This window comes from Electrophorus electricus, chromosome 6 (assembly GCF_013358815.1).
Source record: "Electrophorus electricus isolate fEleEle1 chromosome 6, fEleEle1.pri, whole genome shotgun sequence".
Taxonomy (NCBI): Eukaryota; Metazoa; Chordata; class Actinopteri; order Gymnotiformes; family Gymnotidae; genus Electrophorus; species Electrophorus electricus.
Window position 1 is genome coordinate 4,367,580 of NC_049540.1, and position 16,070 is coordinate 4,383,649.

Sequence of the window (16,070 nt, forward strand, 5' to 3'; positions counted from 1 at the left end):
GCTTGCTGCCTCATATTAGTTGGCAACTGATGGTTTGTGAGGTTGTGGTGACAGAGCGACTAAAGAGGATTATTAGTAAGGCTAAGGAAGTGGCTCAGGGTGTTGTGTTGTGTTGTCTTGGTGTCATGATATGGGGGAGGGGTGCTGGCGCTACCACAGACATATTTAGTTAAAGAATTTAAATGTGATATGGTAAGTTGTGAGATAATTTTTAGGAGAGGTGGTGTAATTAGCTAAGAGTGACTGCAGTACAGAGATATGGTAGAGCAGGTGCATAGTAGAAGAGAGAGGTCTTGGGTCAGGTGATTTATGGAAAGAGGCCACATCACCAGAGAAATGGTGAATGAATACTAGTTTTATTTGTGAGCAGAAAGCAGGGTTGGGTATGGCCTTAGTCATTGGAGAGGCAAGTATGGACATGGTGGGGAATGCTTGGTGGCATAGTGGGTAAAATCCATATGGAACTGGTGGCACAGATATGCATTAACAGTGTCATTGGGGTTGGGTATGGTTTCAGTCACCAAGGAGGTCAATATCGATTTACATCTAAAGAGATTTTCTATGTGGAGGGGTATGGGTCTTGGATACCAGATCTCACTATTGAGCCTTCTTAAAGTGCTGTGGGCATAATTCAGTGAAACACCAATTAACATCTCTGTGAAGATCTTGTGAGTTAGTGGTGGGCTGGACACTATATGAAACTAATATCTTATGACAGGTTATGTGACATCTTCTGTTATTTGACATATTATCTGTTATTATACTTGAAATAAATTGTAAATAGGTTGCTTCTACTTTCACTTTAATAATAGTTTACAAAGGATGTGACAACATTTTCTTAAATACTTCTGGATTTGTTTACTTTTTCCACAAGAAATACAGAGAGATTATTTGCCATATCCATCATAGCCAATAACAGCCCTCCTTTGAATGTCTCTTAATTACAAGTCCCCTTCCCCACCTCTAATTAGGGACATAAAATGTAATATATCAAGATGCTGAAAATCCTTTGGGCTTGTTGCCAAAACCAAGCACAATGTCAATAATTTTTTTTCATAAAACCTGAACATGTGACTTGTGTTCTTTGCTTCTACTACTAACACTTTCAGGATTGGGAAAATGAGCTGAAAAACATTCTGAGTGTTATATCAGAGGATAAAAAGAATTTAAAAGGACAGAACAATGAAAGTTCAGAAGACATTACAATGGCAGATGAAAAGATTAAAGCACTGTATGGAAATGAAGGAGCTTCTAAGACCTTAGAAGACCTCATGAAAGATAATAATTTCTCAAATATTCCAGAGTTTCTAACCTCTGGAAAAAAAACAATAACACATGAAAATGTAAGTCAGTGCTTGTTGCTTGTTCAGAATGCGCCATTTTTAATGATTAGATAACTATATGAAAGAGGTTCTACTTTTGTGCTCATGTGTGATTTATATATGCACCATCAGGCCTCAGATTTATCTGAAGAAATTGACTGCTACATTAGGCATAACGGATCAAGCCCTGGAGGACGTTACTGGCCAATAGTGGCAAGTGTGACAATAATGGTTCCAAATTGCAAAGATTTCCTGGAGCATGTTGTGTTAGTAGATCTCCCTGGAACTGGAGACTGCAACAAAACCAGAGATGAGATGTGGAAATCGGTGATTATTGCTTATAACAGACATAAAATTCTAAATTAATATGAAATCTAGATTTATAACTAGCAGCCCATTTGCACCTCTTAAGCATACTATAAAGTTGGTTTTATATGAACAAAAGTAGTCATTTTGCTTTAGCTCAATAAAACCTTAAATGTAATCACTCACTACTCAGCTTTGAGATATACATTTGATGTGCCTTGTTAAATTATTAATTTTGCAGTTTTTTCTGATACTGAACAGAAATTGAGAGATTGCTCAGCAGTGTGGATTGTAAGTGAAATAGAACGTGCTGCTTCTGACAAGTCGGCTTGGGATATTCTGAAAAACATAACAGACATGGCACAAGGTGGAGAGTGCAGGAGCATCTCCTTTATCTGTACCAAGACTGATCTCATCAGCACTACATACATGAGGTGAGTAGCATTTTATGATTCTATTGCTAAATGTAGCATGATTGTTCAGTTATACCTCAGCCTTAGAAGGTGAAATTCAATTTACTGTTTATCATTTGAATGATGTCCACTACATATATTTATGATGTGAATAGCTAATATCTCTCACATTTACTGAAATGAAATTGGTTTGATCACTCCCATTGGCACTATAATACTGACAATCACATATTTAAAATAGATCGGTAAAGCTCAAGGATAAAGACTTGGAAATTACATGCAAGGTAATCATTTTTGTTCAAATCATTTAAAATTATTCAGAAGAAAAATTGTTCCATTGCTATGTGCAATGTCAGCAAGAACTAAGGGTGTATGAATAAATAATTTGCACATCTTTACAGGACACTCAGTATAAGAGAAAAGCTGCATGCATATTGTACAGAAACAAAGAAGCCAAGGAAGAAGTGAAGAAGTCTTTTGATGCACAACATATAATAAAGGTATTTTATTCAATCATTTAATCAGTTATATACAATAGTAAAACACAAGCACCCAGGTCACAAGTTCTTTTGAGGACCTGAGTGAAGTTTTACAACTACACATGGACGCTATAAATCGATGAATATCATCATGCCTCAGTAAAGGTAACTGTCTCCACCTAGTATGGAATGACCCTTCAGCTTTTCAGCATAAATCACAATCATGGATGTGGAAAATGTTACGCAGGACAAGGCACAGGACGCACAGACTCCCTTGACATAGACCGACGTTTATTGATATAACACAGACGGTATACATAGCCGTGAGTGCCGTTAACACGCAGGGTGAAACAAACAAGTGGCTATGTGCGTGACTAAAGACATGACATAACATAATGTGACACCTAATGTCTAACAAAGACCCACAAAGAGGCACGCTCCCACAGCAGTTTGAATACAAACATTTGAACCATAAGGCAAAAAAGACAACAATAAAGCATTTGCAGGTGCCAACAAGGAGTTTGCGGTTACAAACAATCCGGTGAACTCGCACTGTACGCGGCGGGCCGTACCACGTTAACAGTGGGAAGCATTCCGTGACAGTAGTAACACATTTCGGGGCACTATGTTAGGTGAGAATCCCTGACAAACCCACACCAATAGAAGGAGGGAATCAACTTGTAACAATCACACATAATAATAATAAAAATAATAATATGTACATGTGTATTAGCCTTTTTCCTTTTTGTTTTTTACTCGTGTTTTTGTTGAGCGCATACCCAGTAAGGAGCGGGCATGATACACGAGTTCAGGGCTTTTCCCCTTCCTGAGCAGATGACTTTGGGTCGATCGTGAATGGATTGACTGTGAAATAGGGAATCCCAGGAACCAGGGAAAAAACTATTTTGGACACGGAAATAGTAGGTCGTGGGATTTTACTTGGGGAAACTGTTGGCGTCTTCAGCCTCTACTTTCGTGCGGTGGAAACATACCTGGTATATATATTTTTTCTTCCTCACACCGGGGTATTACTGACTATTGACGGAGTTTTCTGGGGGATTTACAAATATCGTTGTCCTATCTACCAAAGGTAACATTTGGGGTTAGCTTCGAAGCGGAGAAGAGACCACCGAGTCTCCATCCTGGTTTACCTTGCTCACTATTTCCCCATGTACCATTGCCATAGTGTTGTGTGACCTGAAGTGTGGTATTATGTTTCGTATATTTGTATAATACTACCACTTGAAGGGAATATTGTAGCATATATGTGGTGTTTGGGTGTTATTAAATGGCATACATTTTTATGTTAATTCGTGTATTTGTGAGAAAGTATATCACGCTACAGTGCTAGACGCACCACCCCGAGATTGTTTGTGTTTGTGAAAGAGTCCTGGGGAAAACATGGCGAACGTCACAAACTATGTAGTTAAGGCAGGGACAAACTTTATTTTTCTATATTAAAGTAAAAAAAAATCACATTGCACAAGTTTCAATCTAATTGCCTCTCATCAAAAACAGTATGAGAAAAAGGCCATCTTTATAGACAAAGCACCTTATTGTTCTGAATCAGTCAAGTCTGTAATGTTCAAAAATGAGTCCTATAGGTAGTGTTCTATTGTGAGTGGGCACACAAAGCATTTGATTCCACATTACAACAGTCTGAGTTTTGAGCTATGTACTAATATTACTATTCATATTCATTCCTTAGAAATATTTCAATTGTGATGATGGCTTCCTTTCCATTTTTACTGTGAGTTCCGAAGAATTCATCAGTGATACTCCAATCCTGGAAAAAGAGCAAACAGGTGAAGTATGCATAGTTCTACATAAAGTTCTACCAAAAAAGGATGCATAACTCTAAATATTAAATCAAGTTAAATGAATAAACAGAATAATATTTCTAAAACAGATGTACTCATAATAGATGTTCTGAATGACCTTCTCTGATCTGAACACAGAGATACCAAAGCTCCAAGACCTCTTGAAGGGGTACAACAATAGTCAAATCAATGAAATGGGAAATCAGTATGTCCTTGGAGCACGTGGAATCCTCTACCTGATTCAAGGTTCTAGGGACACAAGCCAAGACATGGTATGCATTCACATCATATTCAATGTCACATCAGGGAATTTATATCATCAATCACTAGCAATCCCTACCTTGTACTCTATTTTATGAGGTGTAACTATCTTTTATGGGTGTAACATAAGGGTACAGTTACTGTACACTATCTCTTGTCATGCACAATTTGTCAACCCTCTGACAAGTTGGTGCTCTTCACTGACCCTCTATTCACCTGATATTATCTAGGCTGTGATGCATTCTAAACCTAGAATTAACACTGAAATGTTAGAGGCTGTTGGTTTAGCTGATGCAGTTTTATCAAGCAAAGAACTGTTGCACATCAATGTCATTAATTTATTGACAATGTCCCAGCCCTAAATATCCCACCATCAGGAGTGCTACGATGAGGAACCTACGCTTACTGACGAACTGGAGCTTTGTTTAAAATGGTGCAAATGATTCACTTTACAGCATGTAGAATTCTAGACCAGCTTGCCCCGATTATTAACTCTGCATTGAGTAATGAGAGGAATCCATGCATATATATTTATCCATTTCACCCATCTACACAGCTTTTCTCAAGTCTAGCATAAATGCACATTCACTGAGCATTAAATGAGTAGTGAGCCCCCATTTCTCACTTTCCAATGCTACAATGTATCTACAACAGTATCATTTGTACTGCTGGCATCATAATTTTATGGTGTAATTATTTATATTTCAGGACACCATTCAGCATCTCATCATGCCCTGGTTTTGTTGGGAGCATAGGGGAAGGGGGCATATACACTATAGAGTTACATTATGAGTTGGCATGATACAGTCATGCAAAAGGGATCAGCCTGTCATTTAATTTCTTACTTTGACTTTTGATGTTATTTTGACTCCAGCCCTCAGTGGGTTGTATTGGGTCATTTTGTTATCAAGCAAATACACAGTTTATAGCAGTCAAGGTTTTGAGCTTTAACCTTTCGTTCATCAAGATCCAATGTGTGATTTTTGTGTTCACTTAATTATTTTGAGCAGCATAGAACGCAACATACGGTAACTGTTAGGGAGATGGCAGACAGAATTAGGACTACACTAGTTTGCACTGGAAATATATCATTGTGACCTTCCATTGCATAAACAAACAAACAAAAACAGAACATCAACAATAAGTAGACTATTCCTACAATCATAACACATTGTAGTTGTCAGATAGACACTTTATTTTCGTAAAAATTCCAGGTCCAATTTTGTAAAAAATTCAACTCTGCATATTCATAATTGAATTTTGAATAGCAGAAATACTAATTAAAGATATCTTTTAATTTAGTTATTAGTAAATATGCATGAGAGATGTGTATAGTTTCAGATATCTAAAACAGAGTTGTAGATATCTAGAATTCTGTTTTGACTAGTTGGAATAATATTGATACGTAAATATAGAATTATAACTAGTTAGAATGCTGTTTTAACTAGTAACAATTTCATTTTAACTTTGTATTCTGTATATTTACATACACACATGCTGGACCAAAAAAAATCCTGTGATGCTGCACGCTTGAAAAGGAGCCTTGACCTCACAAACCTTCTGTAAAATATTTCATAAGAATCACATTAATCAAACAAAACAGTATTTACAATTACAATTATATAGCACAGCATGGTATATTATTTTAACACATACAACTTCATCCCATGTATGGCTGAAGTCTAGTCTTGGGCTAAATTTAAATCAACAATAAAAAATACCTTTTAGATAAGACTTATGGCTAACCTGATTATAATCAATAATAACATTCAATATTACAAGAGTAAAATACATTTTAAATGTTAAATTAATATTTACTTTGTTTGTTCTTCCTGTTCCTCTGACCTGTCCTAAGAATCACTTGACTTCCCTTCACTTTCTCTATGCTGTGGGTACTCATCCTCAATACTGTCAACAATGCAGTCACTGTCATCTAGTAATTTAAGATCACCTTCCACTGTCATCCCTTAACAGAAATGATATGCAAACTATGAAAAACATTTCAGTTATATGTGCAGGATAATAAATAAAAATAGTTTTGTTCGATCATGTAGGTGGCAAGCATCTTTCTCAGCAGCATCCATTTCCAGGATTTTTTTCAAGCTAAAAGAAAAACCCTTAATGTCTTTGAACAAACAATAGAAAGCCAGAGTGGTGAAGGAATGCATAAAAGTGGGTGTGACAATCTAAAACTTGCTATCAAGTTATGAAACCCCATAATACTAGACATTTTGGAATTAAGAAATCATCAGCAATGTTACCTAAGAGGAGCAGAAAAGGAGTCATCAGGCCATATACTTTACTAAAAATCAACAAGCATAATTTTCTTTTGCAGTGAATAGGGCTATCATTATACCAATTAATTGAGCTAGTTAGTTAGCTAGCATTACACCAAAACATTTAGCTAGCTAGTTAGCTAAGGCTGTGCCCAGATGGCATCATAATGGTATCAGTTCAGGTGTTCTTAGGTGTTCTCAGTAAAAAGCAATTTTTAGCCAAGATATCTACATATAAAGTAGCTTCTATGCTTGTCTTTCAATAAGATGAAATATGTAAAATCCTCATCCCTCTATCCTGCTTTCACAAGAAATTATGTATACCTTGTCATTTACCTGCATGATTTGTGCTTTGAAAGTGTCAGTAGTGATAAGCACACTGTTTTTAAGATGGTAAAAATCATTCAGAGATGGGATTGAAACATCTGGGCCTTAAACCCACAGGATTACAATTTCCAGGACCAGGTTTGGATTTGAGTACCACTGCTCTAAAGGTCTTGCAATCTTTATTAGGATAAATGGCAAAACTTGTTTTGTATTATTTACATTTCAGAATGCACAGAAGTGTCAACTATACCAGTTGCTGGAGAAAAATCTTCACAGGGCACTTGAAGATTTGCAGGGACATCATAATCATGTTTTGGACTTTTTGGAAGAACTCCTTTCTGCAGGAACAAAAGAATCTGAGCAAGAATGTATTAAAACTGCAACAAATGTCATAAAACCATTAGTAAGTGTTTTTAAAAAATCATGGTTTAAATATTTGGATCATGTCTTTCAGTTCAATATTTTTTTTTTATCTCAAGGACAGGGACAATCGTGGATTTCACAAAATACTGACTGCATTGTGCAAGAATAATGGATACCACAGATCTAGAAAAGGAGAATTTGATCTGAATAATATTTTGGCCACCCACATGTATAACAACATTGACAATTTCTTCAACTCCCTTTTCCTGTGAGTATAACCCAATTCAATTCAATCATTATTTTGTGCAGCACTGAGTTTTGATGACAAAAACTAAAATAGCAGAAAATGAATCTGTTAAGGTACAGTCCCAAATTTAATTCTTAGACTTATGATGTGCTGTCACTACAGTCCTCCATACTGTAGTCATACTGTACACTGTGTACACAATTATTATGCAAGATGTATTGTTGAGGATTCATTTTTATCATTGAATTTTATTATTATTACAGTGTTCTCTGTCAATCCAAAATGTTAAACCTCAAACCTGAATATTTAAGAAAGTAAAAGTGAAGTTTTGGCTTTCTTAGGAGAATATTTGTGTGCAGAATTATTATGCAAGTAATAGAAAAACAGATTTTCCCATCTCACTTGTTTATTTTCATCTGTTAAAGTGAGAATAATAAACAACAAACAACTCAAAATTAACAAATAAACATTTCTGACATTAAAAAAAAACAATAAAAAAACCCAAAACAAAACAGTGACCAATATAGCCAACTGTCTTTTCAATAACAATCATAAGCTTTCCATTCATGGAGTCTGTCAGTTTCTTAATGTGTTGACTATCAACTTTTTGTGCAGCAGCAACCACAGCCTCCCAGACACTGTTCAGAGAGCCGTACTGTTTCCCTTCACCATAAACCCCCCTTTTAAGAAGGGCCCACACTTTCCCAATAGGGTTTAGGTCAGGTGAGGAAGGGGTCCATGTCATTATTCTTTCATCTTTAAGGCCTTTACTGGCTAGCCACGTAGTGGGGTACTTCGATGCATGTGATGGAGCATTGTCCTGCATAGAAATCATGGTCTTCCTGAAAGACTTTTTCCTGTACCACTGCTTGAAAGTGTCTTCTAAAAAATGGCAGTAGGTTTGTGTATTTGAGTCCATCTTCAACCCCAAAATGTCCAACTACCTCATCTTTAATAATACCAGCCCATAGCAGTACCCCGCCTCCACCTTGCTGGCATCTGAGTTGAAGTGGAGCTCTGTGCCCAATGTGGATCATCAGTCCACAAAACCTTTGAAAAATCTGTCTTGAGATGTTTCTTGGCCCAGTCTAGATGTTTCACCTTATGTCTATTTTTCAGTGGTGGTCAGGTTTTAGCCTTTCTTATCTTGGCCAAGTCTCTGAGTACTGAATACCTTGTACTTCTAGACACTCCAGGTAGGTTGCAGTTCTGGAATATGACAGCACTGGAGGATAATGGTTCCTGTTCTCTTCATGTTTGATTCTTCTCAAATGTTTGGCAGTTAATTTGCATTTTTTTCCTCAACATGTTTCTTGTGACCCTGTTTACTATTTTCAACAGAATATTTGATGATTTTGTGATAACATGCCAATATCTTAGCAATTTTAAGAGTGTTGCATCCCTCTGAAATATATATATATATTTTTTTTTTACAATTTTTGACTTTACAGAATCAGTTAAATCTCTTTTTTGAGCTGTTTTGCCTGAGGAAAATGTGCATGACACTTTTGTCCCCTCTGCCAAGATAACAGATGTACTACTACTGTGGAGGAATAATCAATAGGACTCAAGCCGGATGTGCAGATGAGCAAGCTTTATTGGTTCTGTCCCTTATGCATCGAGGGAGAGAAGCCTCAAACTTCTCTCTAACATGAGTTCATATACCCCCACCATTCCCCGTTGTTCTCTCATGAGGTAATCTCATGACTCCAGGTGTCAGGCCTCAACCATCCTTGAAAATTCTTTCCTGCTAAAAATAAATTGTTACTGCCTGCTGCTGCACCCCTGCCCAACAACAGTTAAGCAATAACTGTCATACTCCATAACTTCTCTATTCGCCTTTCTTGCAGACTGGTCGAGATGAGGACAAAGCTCACATATTCCTTACTTCCTCCTTTAAGCAAGCATTAAGCATTTTCCTGCACACTACAAAACTGGTTACAATACTGCCCCACCAAATAACTTCAGTACCAAAAAAAGTCCTGCAAGCGTGATGGCGCATGCAGCACCCTACCAGTGAAAGACAAAATATTCCCAGCATATATTTATCCAGACCACAGTTCCATACTCCCCCCACCCCAAATGGACGAGCTGGTGATATGGCAGGGAAGGGGGTTGTTGTGGGAGAATGAGGGAGAATGGAGGACTGGGATGGCAGTGGTAGGGTATATACCACTCATGTTGAACCACCTGAAACTTCCTCAAGGTACAGATGGAACAATGCTGTAAGTCAGTCCCATTTCATCCCCAGAATCCAGCACCTGCACCACTTGACATGGGCCCTTCCAATGCAGGGCCAACATAGTGCGACTCTCCGTAGAGTTATTCAGCCAAACCAAAGCACCCATTGTGTAACTGTGGTGCTGAATGCACTCATTGTGGTACAACTTTTGTTTTCCATGAGCTTCAGTTAAGTTCAGTCTGGCAGCTTCAAAGGCCTTTTACAGCTGTTCCACCATGGACAACACAAATTCAGCAAGAGAACCAAACTCCCAAGCCTCCAAAACATGGGGGAACACAAGCACATCTGCTAGAATCCACGCTTCGTGGCCCTGCATGAGAAAAAAGGGGCTGAAATGAGTGCTGGAGTGCCTGGAGGTGTTGTAGGCAAAATTAGTTTTGGCACTGGGGACCTGCGCATCTGACAGTCCTCACACTGTTCACAGCAGTGTCTTATGCCCCTCAGCATGGAAGACCAGTAACATGTCTGTCTTGCCCTCTCCCAGACATGCTCCGCTGAAAAGTGAGCAGACGTTGACCCCCCATGGAAATATTGGGGCAGACGAGGCGCAATCACGACCTGTCTCTATGTTGCGAGAGACTTAAGCACAGTCCGACACAAAAGACCATTTAGAACAGACAGGTGACTGAACTCCATCCATAGTTTACAGAGATTAAGAGAAGACCCATGTATATGTTGATGTGATGGACACTCATAGCTCCCCTCAATCCAGGCAAACACTCTGGCATTATCTGTGTCCTCTCATTGCAGTGACATTATTTCTGAGCCATCATGTGAGAGGGAGTAGACCAGGCTTAGGTCTGCCTCAGGATCATTGTCAGAACAAGCAGACTGTACCCCCATTAACACTGTGCAACCCAGCAGCCTGGTTCTCTCCTTCAAGTGGGTCATGAGGCAGTGGTTGATGAGACATTTCATCTTCATTCAGGTGATGAGAACCATCTTTATGAACAGTAACCCAGTCAAAGGGGGTTAAACTCCAGCACCCATCATTAAGTAGTAACACGAGAGTGTAGCAACCCTTTTAGGTACTCAAAAGCATCCACACACTCATCAGTCCTCTTGAATGGCACGTTTTTCCAGCTAGAAGGCGCAGCATATTCTACAAAGTTTTTCACAAAATGTAGTATGAAAACAAGCCCACGAAGGCTCTAACTACCAAGGGAGAGCAAGGAGTGGGTCAGGACTTTACCTTCTCCGTGTTATTTGGGTCAGGTTGGAGGCCATATCTGGAAATGACATCATGTCATGACCCAGAAACAACACATGATCTCTGGCCAGGTGAGATTTATTAGCATTGAATCTCAGCCCAGCAGACTGCATTCTGCAGATCAGAATGTAAATCAGAATGTCATTTAAATAGACCATGCAAATATGCCACAGTAGCCCCCTAAGGATCAGTTCCATCATGAGTCAAAATGTAGCGGGTGAGTTCGTAAGGCCCATCAGCATGGTACAGGCCCCATCCTGTGGTGAAGGCCATTTTCTCCCTGTCCTCCTTGGCTACCCACAAGGGCATCCAGGTATCATGCACTCAGGGCAGCAGATGAGAATCTTTGAACGTGACCGAATTAAGTCACCTGTAATCCACACAGAATCTCTACTGCCCCCCTTTCTTCTTAACTAGGAACTCTGGGGAGGCCCAGGGGCTGCAACCCTCTTCGATGACGCCGTCTGTTGACAGACTGGCCACCTGACGCTTGATTTTTAGTTGTGTCTCAAGAGACGTGTGTGCACGCTGTTTAATGGGGGGGGGGGGGGGGGGTGATCACCAGGCCTAATGTAGTGTTATTCAGCCTGCATCTTCCAGTATTTCTATTGGCTACATTAAAACCCCCTGAAAATTACTACCTTCGTGGACTCTAGCACATTGGGCTCCAACTAACCCTCAAAATTCAATGAGGACAGAATAAAAATGCTGGGATGGCACAAATTAACTGGCACCAGTGTCTCATTAGGGGGGAATATACCATGTACTGGCCAGATAAACATTACAGCACTCGGGTACCAATTCTGCACTCTGCAAAAGGAGCCCACAGGTGTCCCCCACTTCCAAGTCTAGCCAAGCATGATTTTTCACTAGGAAGTCCAGGGCAAGGAGGACTGCCTGAGTGGATTTCCAGAGGACATGAAACATGCTGCTACATCACTGACCCCAACCTAAAAGTCATGGTGTCCAATGTATCTAACTATTGCCCATTTACAGCATGTGAGCTCATATAGATTTTTGTTCAAAGGCCGACTACACAGGGCTGGAACTGACATGAAAATCTGCACTAAGTGAAATGGTAGACCCTGAATCCACCGGCATTGAGACCTCTGTGCCTTCTATCACTCCTCTGTCATATGAAGGAAGATTCTCCTCCTTCACCTTGCAACAGTCTATTCCAGCTGTGTGTGATTGAACATCCAGGTGTAAGTAGCCCCTTGATGAAGAGTCTGATGTCTGAGCCCTAACATCAACTATATCTTGTTTCCCTGATGAGAGGTGTTGTGGACAGGTTGTGGTGACAGGAAACGCACGCTATGCCATCTTTTTTCATCCTCACGGCATGTATGCCATCCCAGGCTAGGGCTATGTCGTCCCACTGTCCTAGATTATGAAGGATGCACTGGCTCGTGTTGTTGGGCATACTGCATGTATCTGCTTCTACACGAGGATGTGAGATCTGGAGAATGGCCTGTGTGAGCTTCTTAATTCTCCCCAGACTGGCATCCTAGGTACAGTTGCATCGAGAATGAGAAGGAGAACGAAAATCATGCCCCCTCTTTTCTGCATCCAAGGCTGCAGCCCGCTGCCTGTTCTCATCATGCATCTCTTTCATCTCCAATCTAATTGCATATATCAAGGTAAATATTGGTAGGTAGGGTTGAGTAGTTTGATGTTGTAGTGTTCTCTGATCTTGGCATTTCGGTTGCAAACGTTTCATCACCAGATCAGGTGACATCGTCAGTCCGAATGTCGTACTGTGTTTGATTTGTGAGTTTGTCATAATATCTGTTTGTTCATGGCCCTTGTTCGATCCGTGAATGCCAATGGTTATTTTTCTGGACGTTGATTGGCTGATCAATGGGACTTAAAGCCAGGTCTGGGTTGCAGGTTGTAGGCTGGTCTCTGATTGGTTGCTTGATTTGCTGTAGTGCCCTGATCTGGCCCGTCATCTTCAGGCGGCGCACTGGTTGGTGGGTTTGCTAAATGCTGGTTGTCGTGTAGGGCAATGGGCTGCATGTCTCTCATTTCTCTCATTTCTCTTGAGTATTGGTTGGTTGATTAATTGAGCATTGTGTTCTGATCCACATGTGGATGTTTGTTCTGGTTCTTGTGTCCAACCTTGATTAATAGGTTGAGTTGCCATTCTGACTTTCTCATGTTCTTCTGGTCAGGTTTCTTTGTTGGCCCTCTTTTGGCCACTCATGTCCATCTTCCATATTGGGAAATATGCATGGTCTAGTTCAATGTGCTTGTTGACCGATTTATCCGTAGAGTACCATTCTGATATAAGGTAACGTTATTCATTTGGTTGTTGTTTGTGCATGTGTGTTGTTAGGTTTCTTGGTCCGACACCTCCTTAGGAATGCTTGTGGGTACTCGTTATTTGCAAATACCTTGAAATACCAAGTACCTTGAAATGCCAAGAACGGAGAATACTACAACATCATTGCATATATTTCCTCAGTTAGAATAATAGCAGCTCTCCTCAGACCCAGGCTATCTGACAGCGACTGCACAGCCACTTTCTTTCCTGTAAATAAACTGTTCAGATGCATACTCACATCGTCTACTTACAGAATTTCTCTGGCATTCTCACAACATCCCGCTATTATCAGAACCTCCAGGTCAGTAGCACTCTGCTCATACCATATGGCACTCAATGCTTGGCCCAGTCCTGCAAGAAAATGATGAAACTTTTCCTCCCTTTGTGCCAATACACCATACTCTGGGAATGCTTGCTGGACCAGCCTGGTAACATCAGCAGCATAAACCTCTCATGGAGTGCACGCAGAAACAGTCCATAACGGTTCAAAAACTGCTTCTGTCCAAAAGCCTCATTAAGCTATTCCCTGACTGCCACATAATCACAGCCACTGGAAGACTGTCCCATAACAGAAACGCAGCTCTGCTCAAAAGAGTAAGTAGAATTCTTACCAGCTCAGTCATACTTGTTCTGTTGCTAGTGAGTGCCTTGACCGCAACTTCAAGCTGCCTTGCCCAGCTCAGAAAACTCTTGGCTCCCTTCTTCAGCAAAGGTGGTAGGCAAATTAATCCTCAGTCCACTGTAAAGAACACGGTCTTTGGATCTCTCTCTGAGCTATACTTACATGCTCTGCTTATATACTTGGAGCTATACATGCTACCATCTTTCAGTTACGTTACTAAGTGTCCTCCCTGGCCGAGCTATGTTGCTGACTATACTGAGTGCATGAAACTGCTCAAAAACAGCATTTACATTTATCGGACACTTTTATCCAAAGCGACTTATAATTATAACTGAGTACAATTTGAACAATTGAGGGTTAATGGACCCAACAGTGGCAATGTGGCAGCAGAGGGGGCTTAAACCAGAAACCTTCTGATTACAAATTGGGTACCTTAACCAATGCACTACCACTGCCCTAAGTAGCACTAAGACATAACTGCACACTTCCATTAATTCGTCCAAAATGAAGTGACCAGACACCGCTGCCACCCATGTAACCGAGCTTCACAAGGGTTTGTCTAACAACCTTGATATTTCAGAAAACAAGAAATGGACATGGACACAGTAGTAAGTGCTGAAAAATAACTAACTTCATCCCCCCCCCCCCCCCCCCCCCCTTTCCGAATCACCCTGCCCTATGGCAAATCCAAAGGGACATTCAATGCACATACACATCTGCATAAAAATCTCTTACACTAACAAGGCATGTTAGTTCGCTCATTAATTTTAGAACTGAATGTTGAGAGAATAATTTTTGTTTTTAAATTCTTATTTTGACTCTGTTAGTTCTGAAAGGAAATATGGCAAATGAATGTAAATATAACATGTATTAGAAATAGTTTGCAGTATGCAAAACCGAAGCCACTTCATTGTTTCTGTTATGCGTATTTGCTTTAATTCGTGATAAAACCATCAAGAGTCAACACAATTGTGAGGTTCCCATATAAGACACACAAACTTATTTGCCTGTATGCCTTAGTCATCCCCTAGAGCAAGTAATCTCCAAGGCTTTAGTTCAGGGTCACTTTCCCATTCTTCCCAGTAATTTCCTTTGCATTTTCCCCACTTTGGCATTGTAAATGCCATGCCAAACGAGAGCTAAACGTGTCACCATACCTGATGGATTGCTGACGCATTTAGCTGATGAATCACTGTGGTGGGCATGGCAATGGTGTGTTCTCAACAACCTGCCAATCAATTTTTAAAAAAATGATTGGATGTAGGGAGAAGGTAGGCCTACAGCTGCTTTATAAAGCAGTACAGTTATACAAATATGCAACACTGCACTTTAATATCAGGTAAGTAGCAAGTTATACAGGTGGATTATATTCCAAAATATTTTTTCACTAAAATGTTAATTGGGGACCTTGTTGGACTCTACATTAATTTATAATTTCTTGGCTTGTAACACTGAATGTTTGTGATGACATCAATAGTAATGAGGTTGTATAAGTACCCAAATAATGTAGGTAATTAGGTACTTATACAACTGAATTAGATCCAAAAATTATCATTTTAATAATTTTAGTTACTGGCCTTGTTGTAGATTTAGACATTATAACTTGCTGGCTTGTAATGTGGGATCTTCATGATTATAGTGATGAAGATTACTGTAATTATTAATCTAGCATGCTCAACTTTGCACAAATGAGTAGCGATTAGGAAGCCAACAGGTATATTATATTAGCTAGAAATGTACCAAGAAAAATCAGACACACATTAAAATATCAGCAATTTATCTCACACTTCAGTCAAACACTGGGGAGTGGGGATACCATAATTACCCTTGAGATGAAGACAGCTATCTTAGGGTGT

The 16,070-nt window shown here is 39.7% G+C and overlaps 1 protein-coding gene across 3 annotated transcripts in view; it reads left to right on the forward strand.

Moving 5' to 3' along the window:
• The window catches only part of LOC113585951 (nuclear GTPase SLIP-GC-like), a 30,808-nt gene that overhangs the window by 6,462 nt on the left and 8,276 nt on the right, over positions 1-16,070 (forward strand). For all 3 annotated transcript variants that reach the window (XM_035526790.1, XM_035526791.1, XM_027023762.2), the window contains exons 6-14: positions 1,110-1,343; positions 1,455-1,649; positions 1,890-2,062; positions 2,283-2,325; positions 2,443-2,541; positions 4,229-4,325; positions 4,479-4,612; positions 7,431-7,607; positions 7,684-7,835. In XM_035526790.1, the coding sequence (XP_035382683.1) occupies positions 1,110-1,343; positions 1,455-1,649; positions 1,890-2,062; positions 2,283-2,325; positions 2,443-2,541; positions 4,229-4,325; positions 4,479-4,612; positions 7,431-7,607; positions 7,684-7,835 (1,304 nt within the window). The remainder of the gene's footprint in view (positions 1-1,109; positions 1,344-1,454; positions 1,650-1,889; positions 2,063-2,282; positions 2,326-2,442; positions 2,542-4,228; positions 4,326-4,478; positions 4,613-7,430; positions 7,608-7,683; positions 7,836-16,070) is intronic.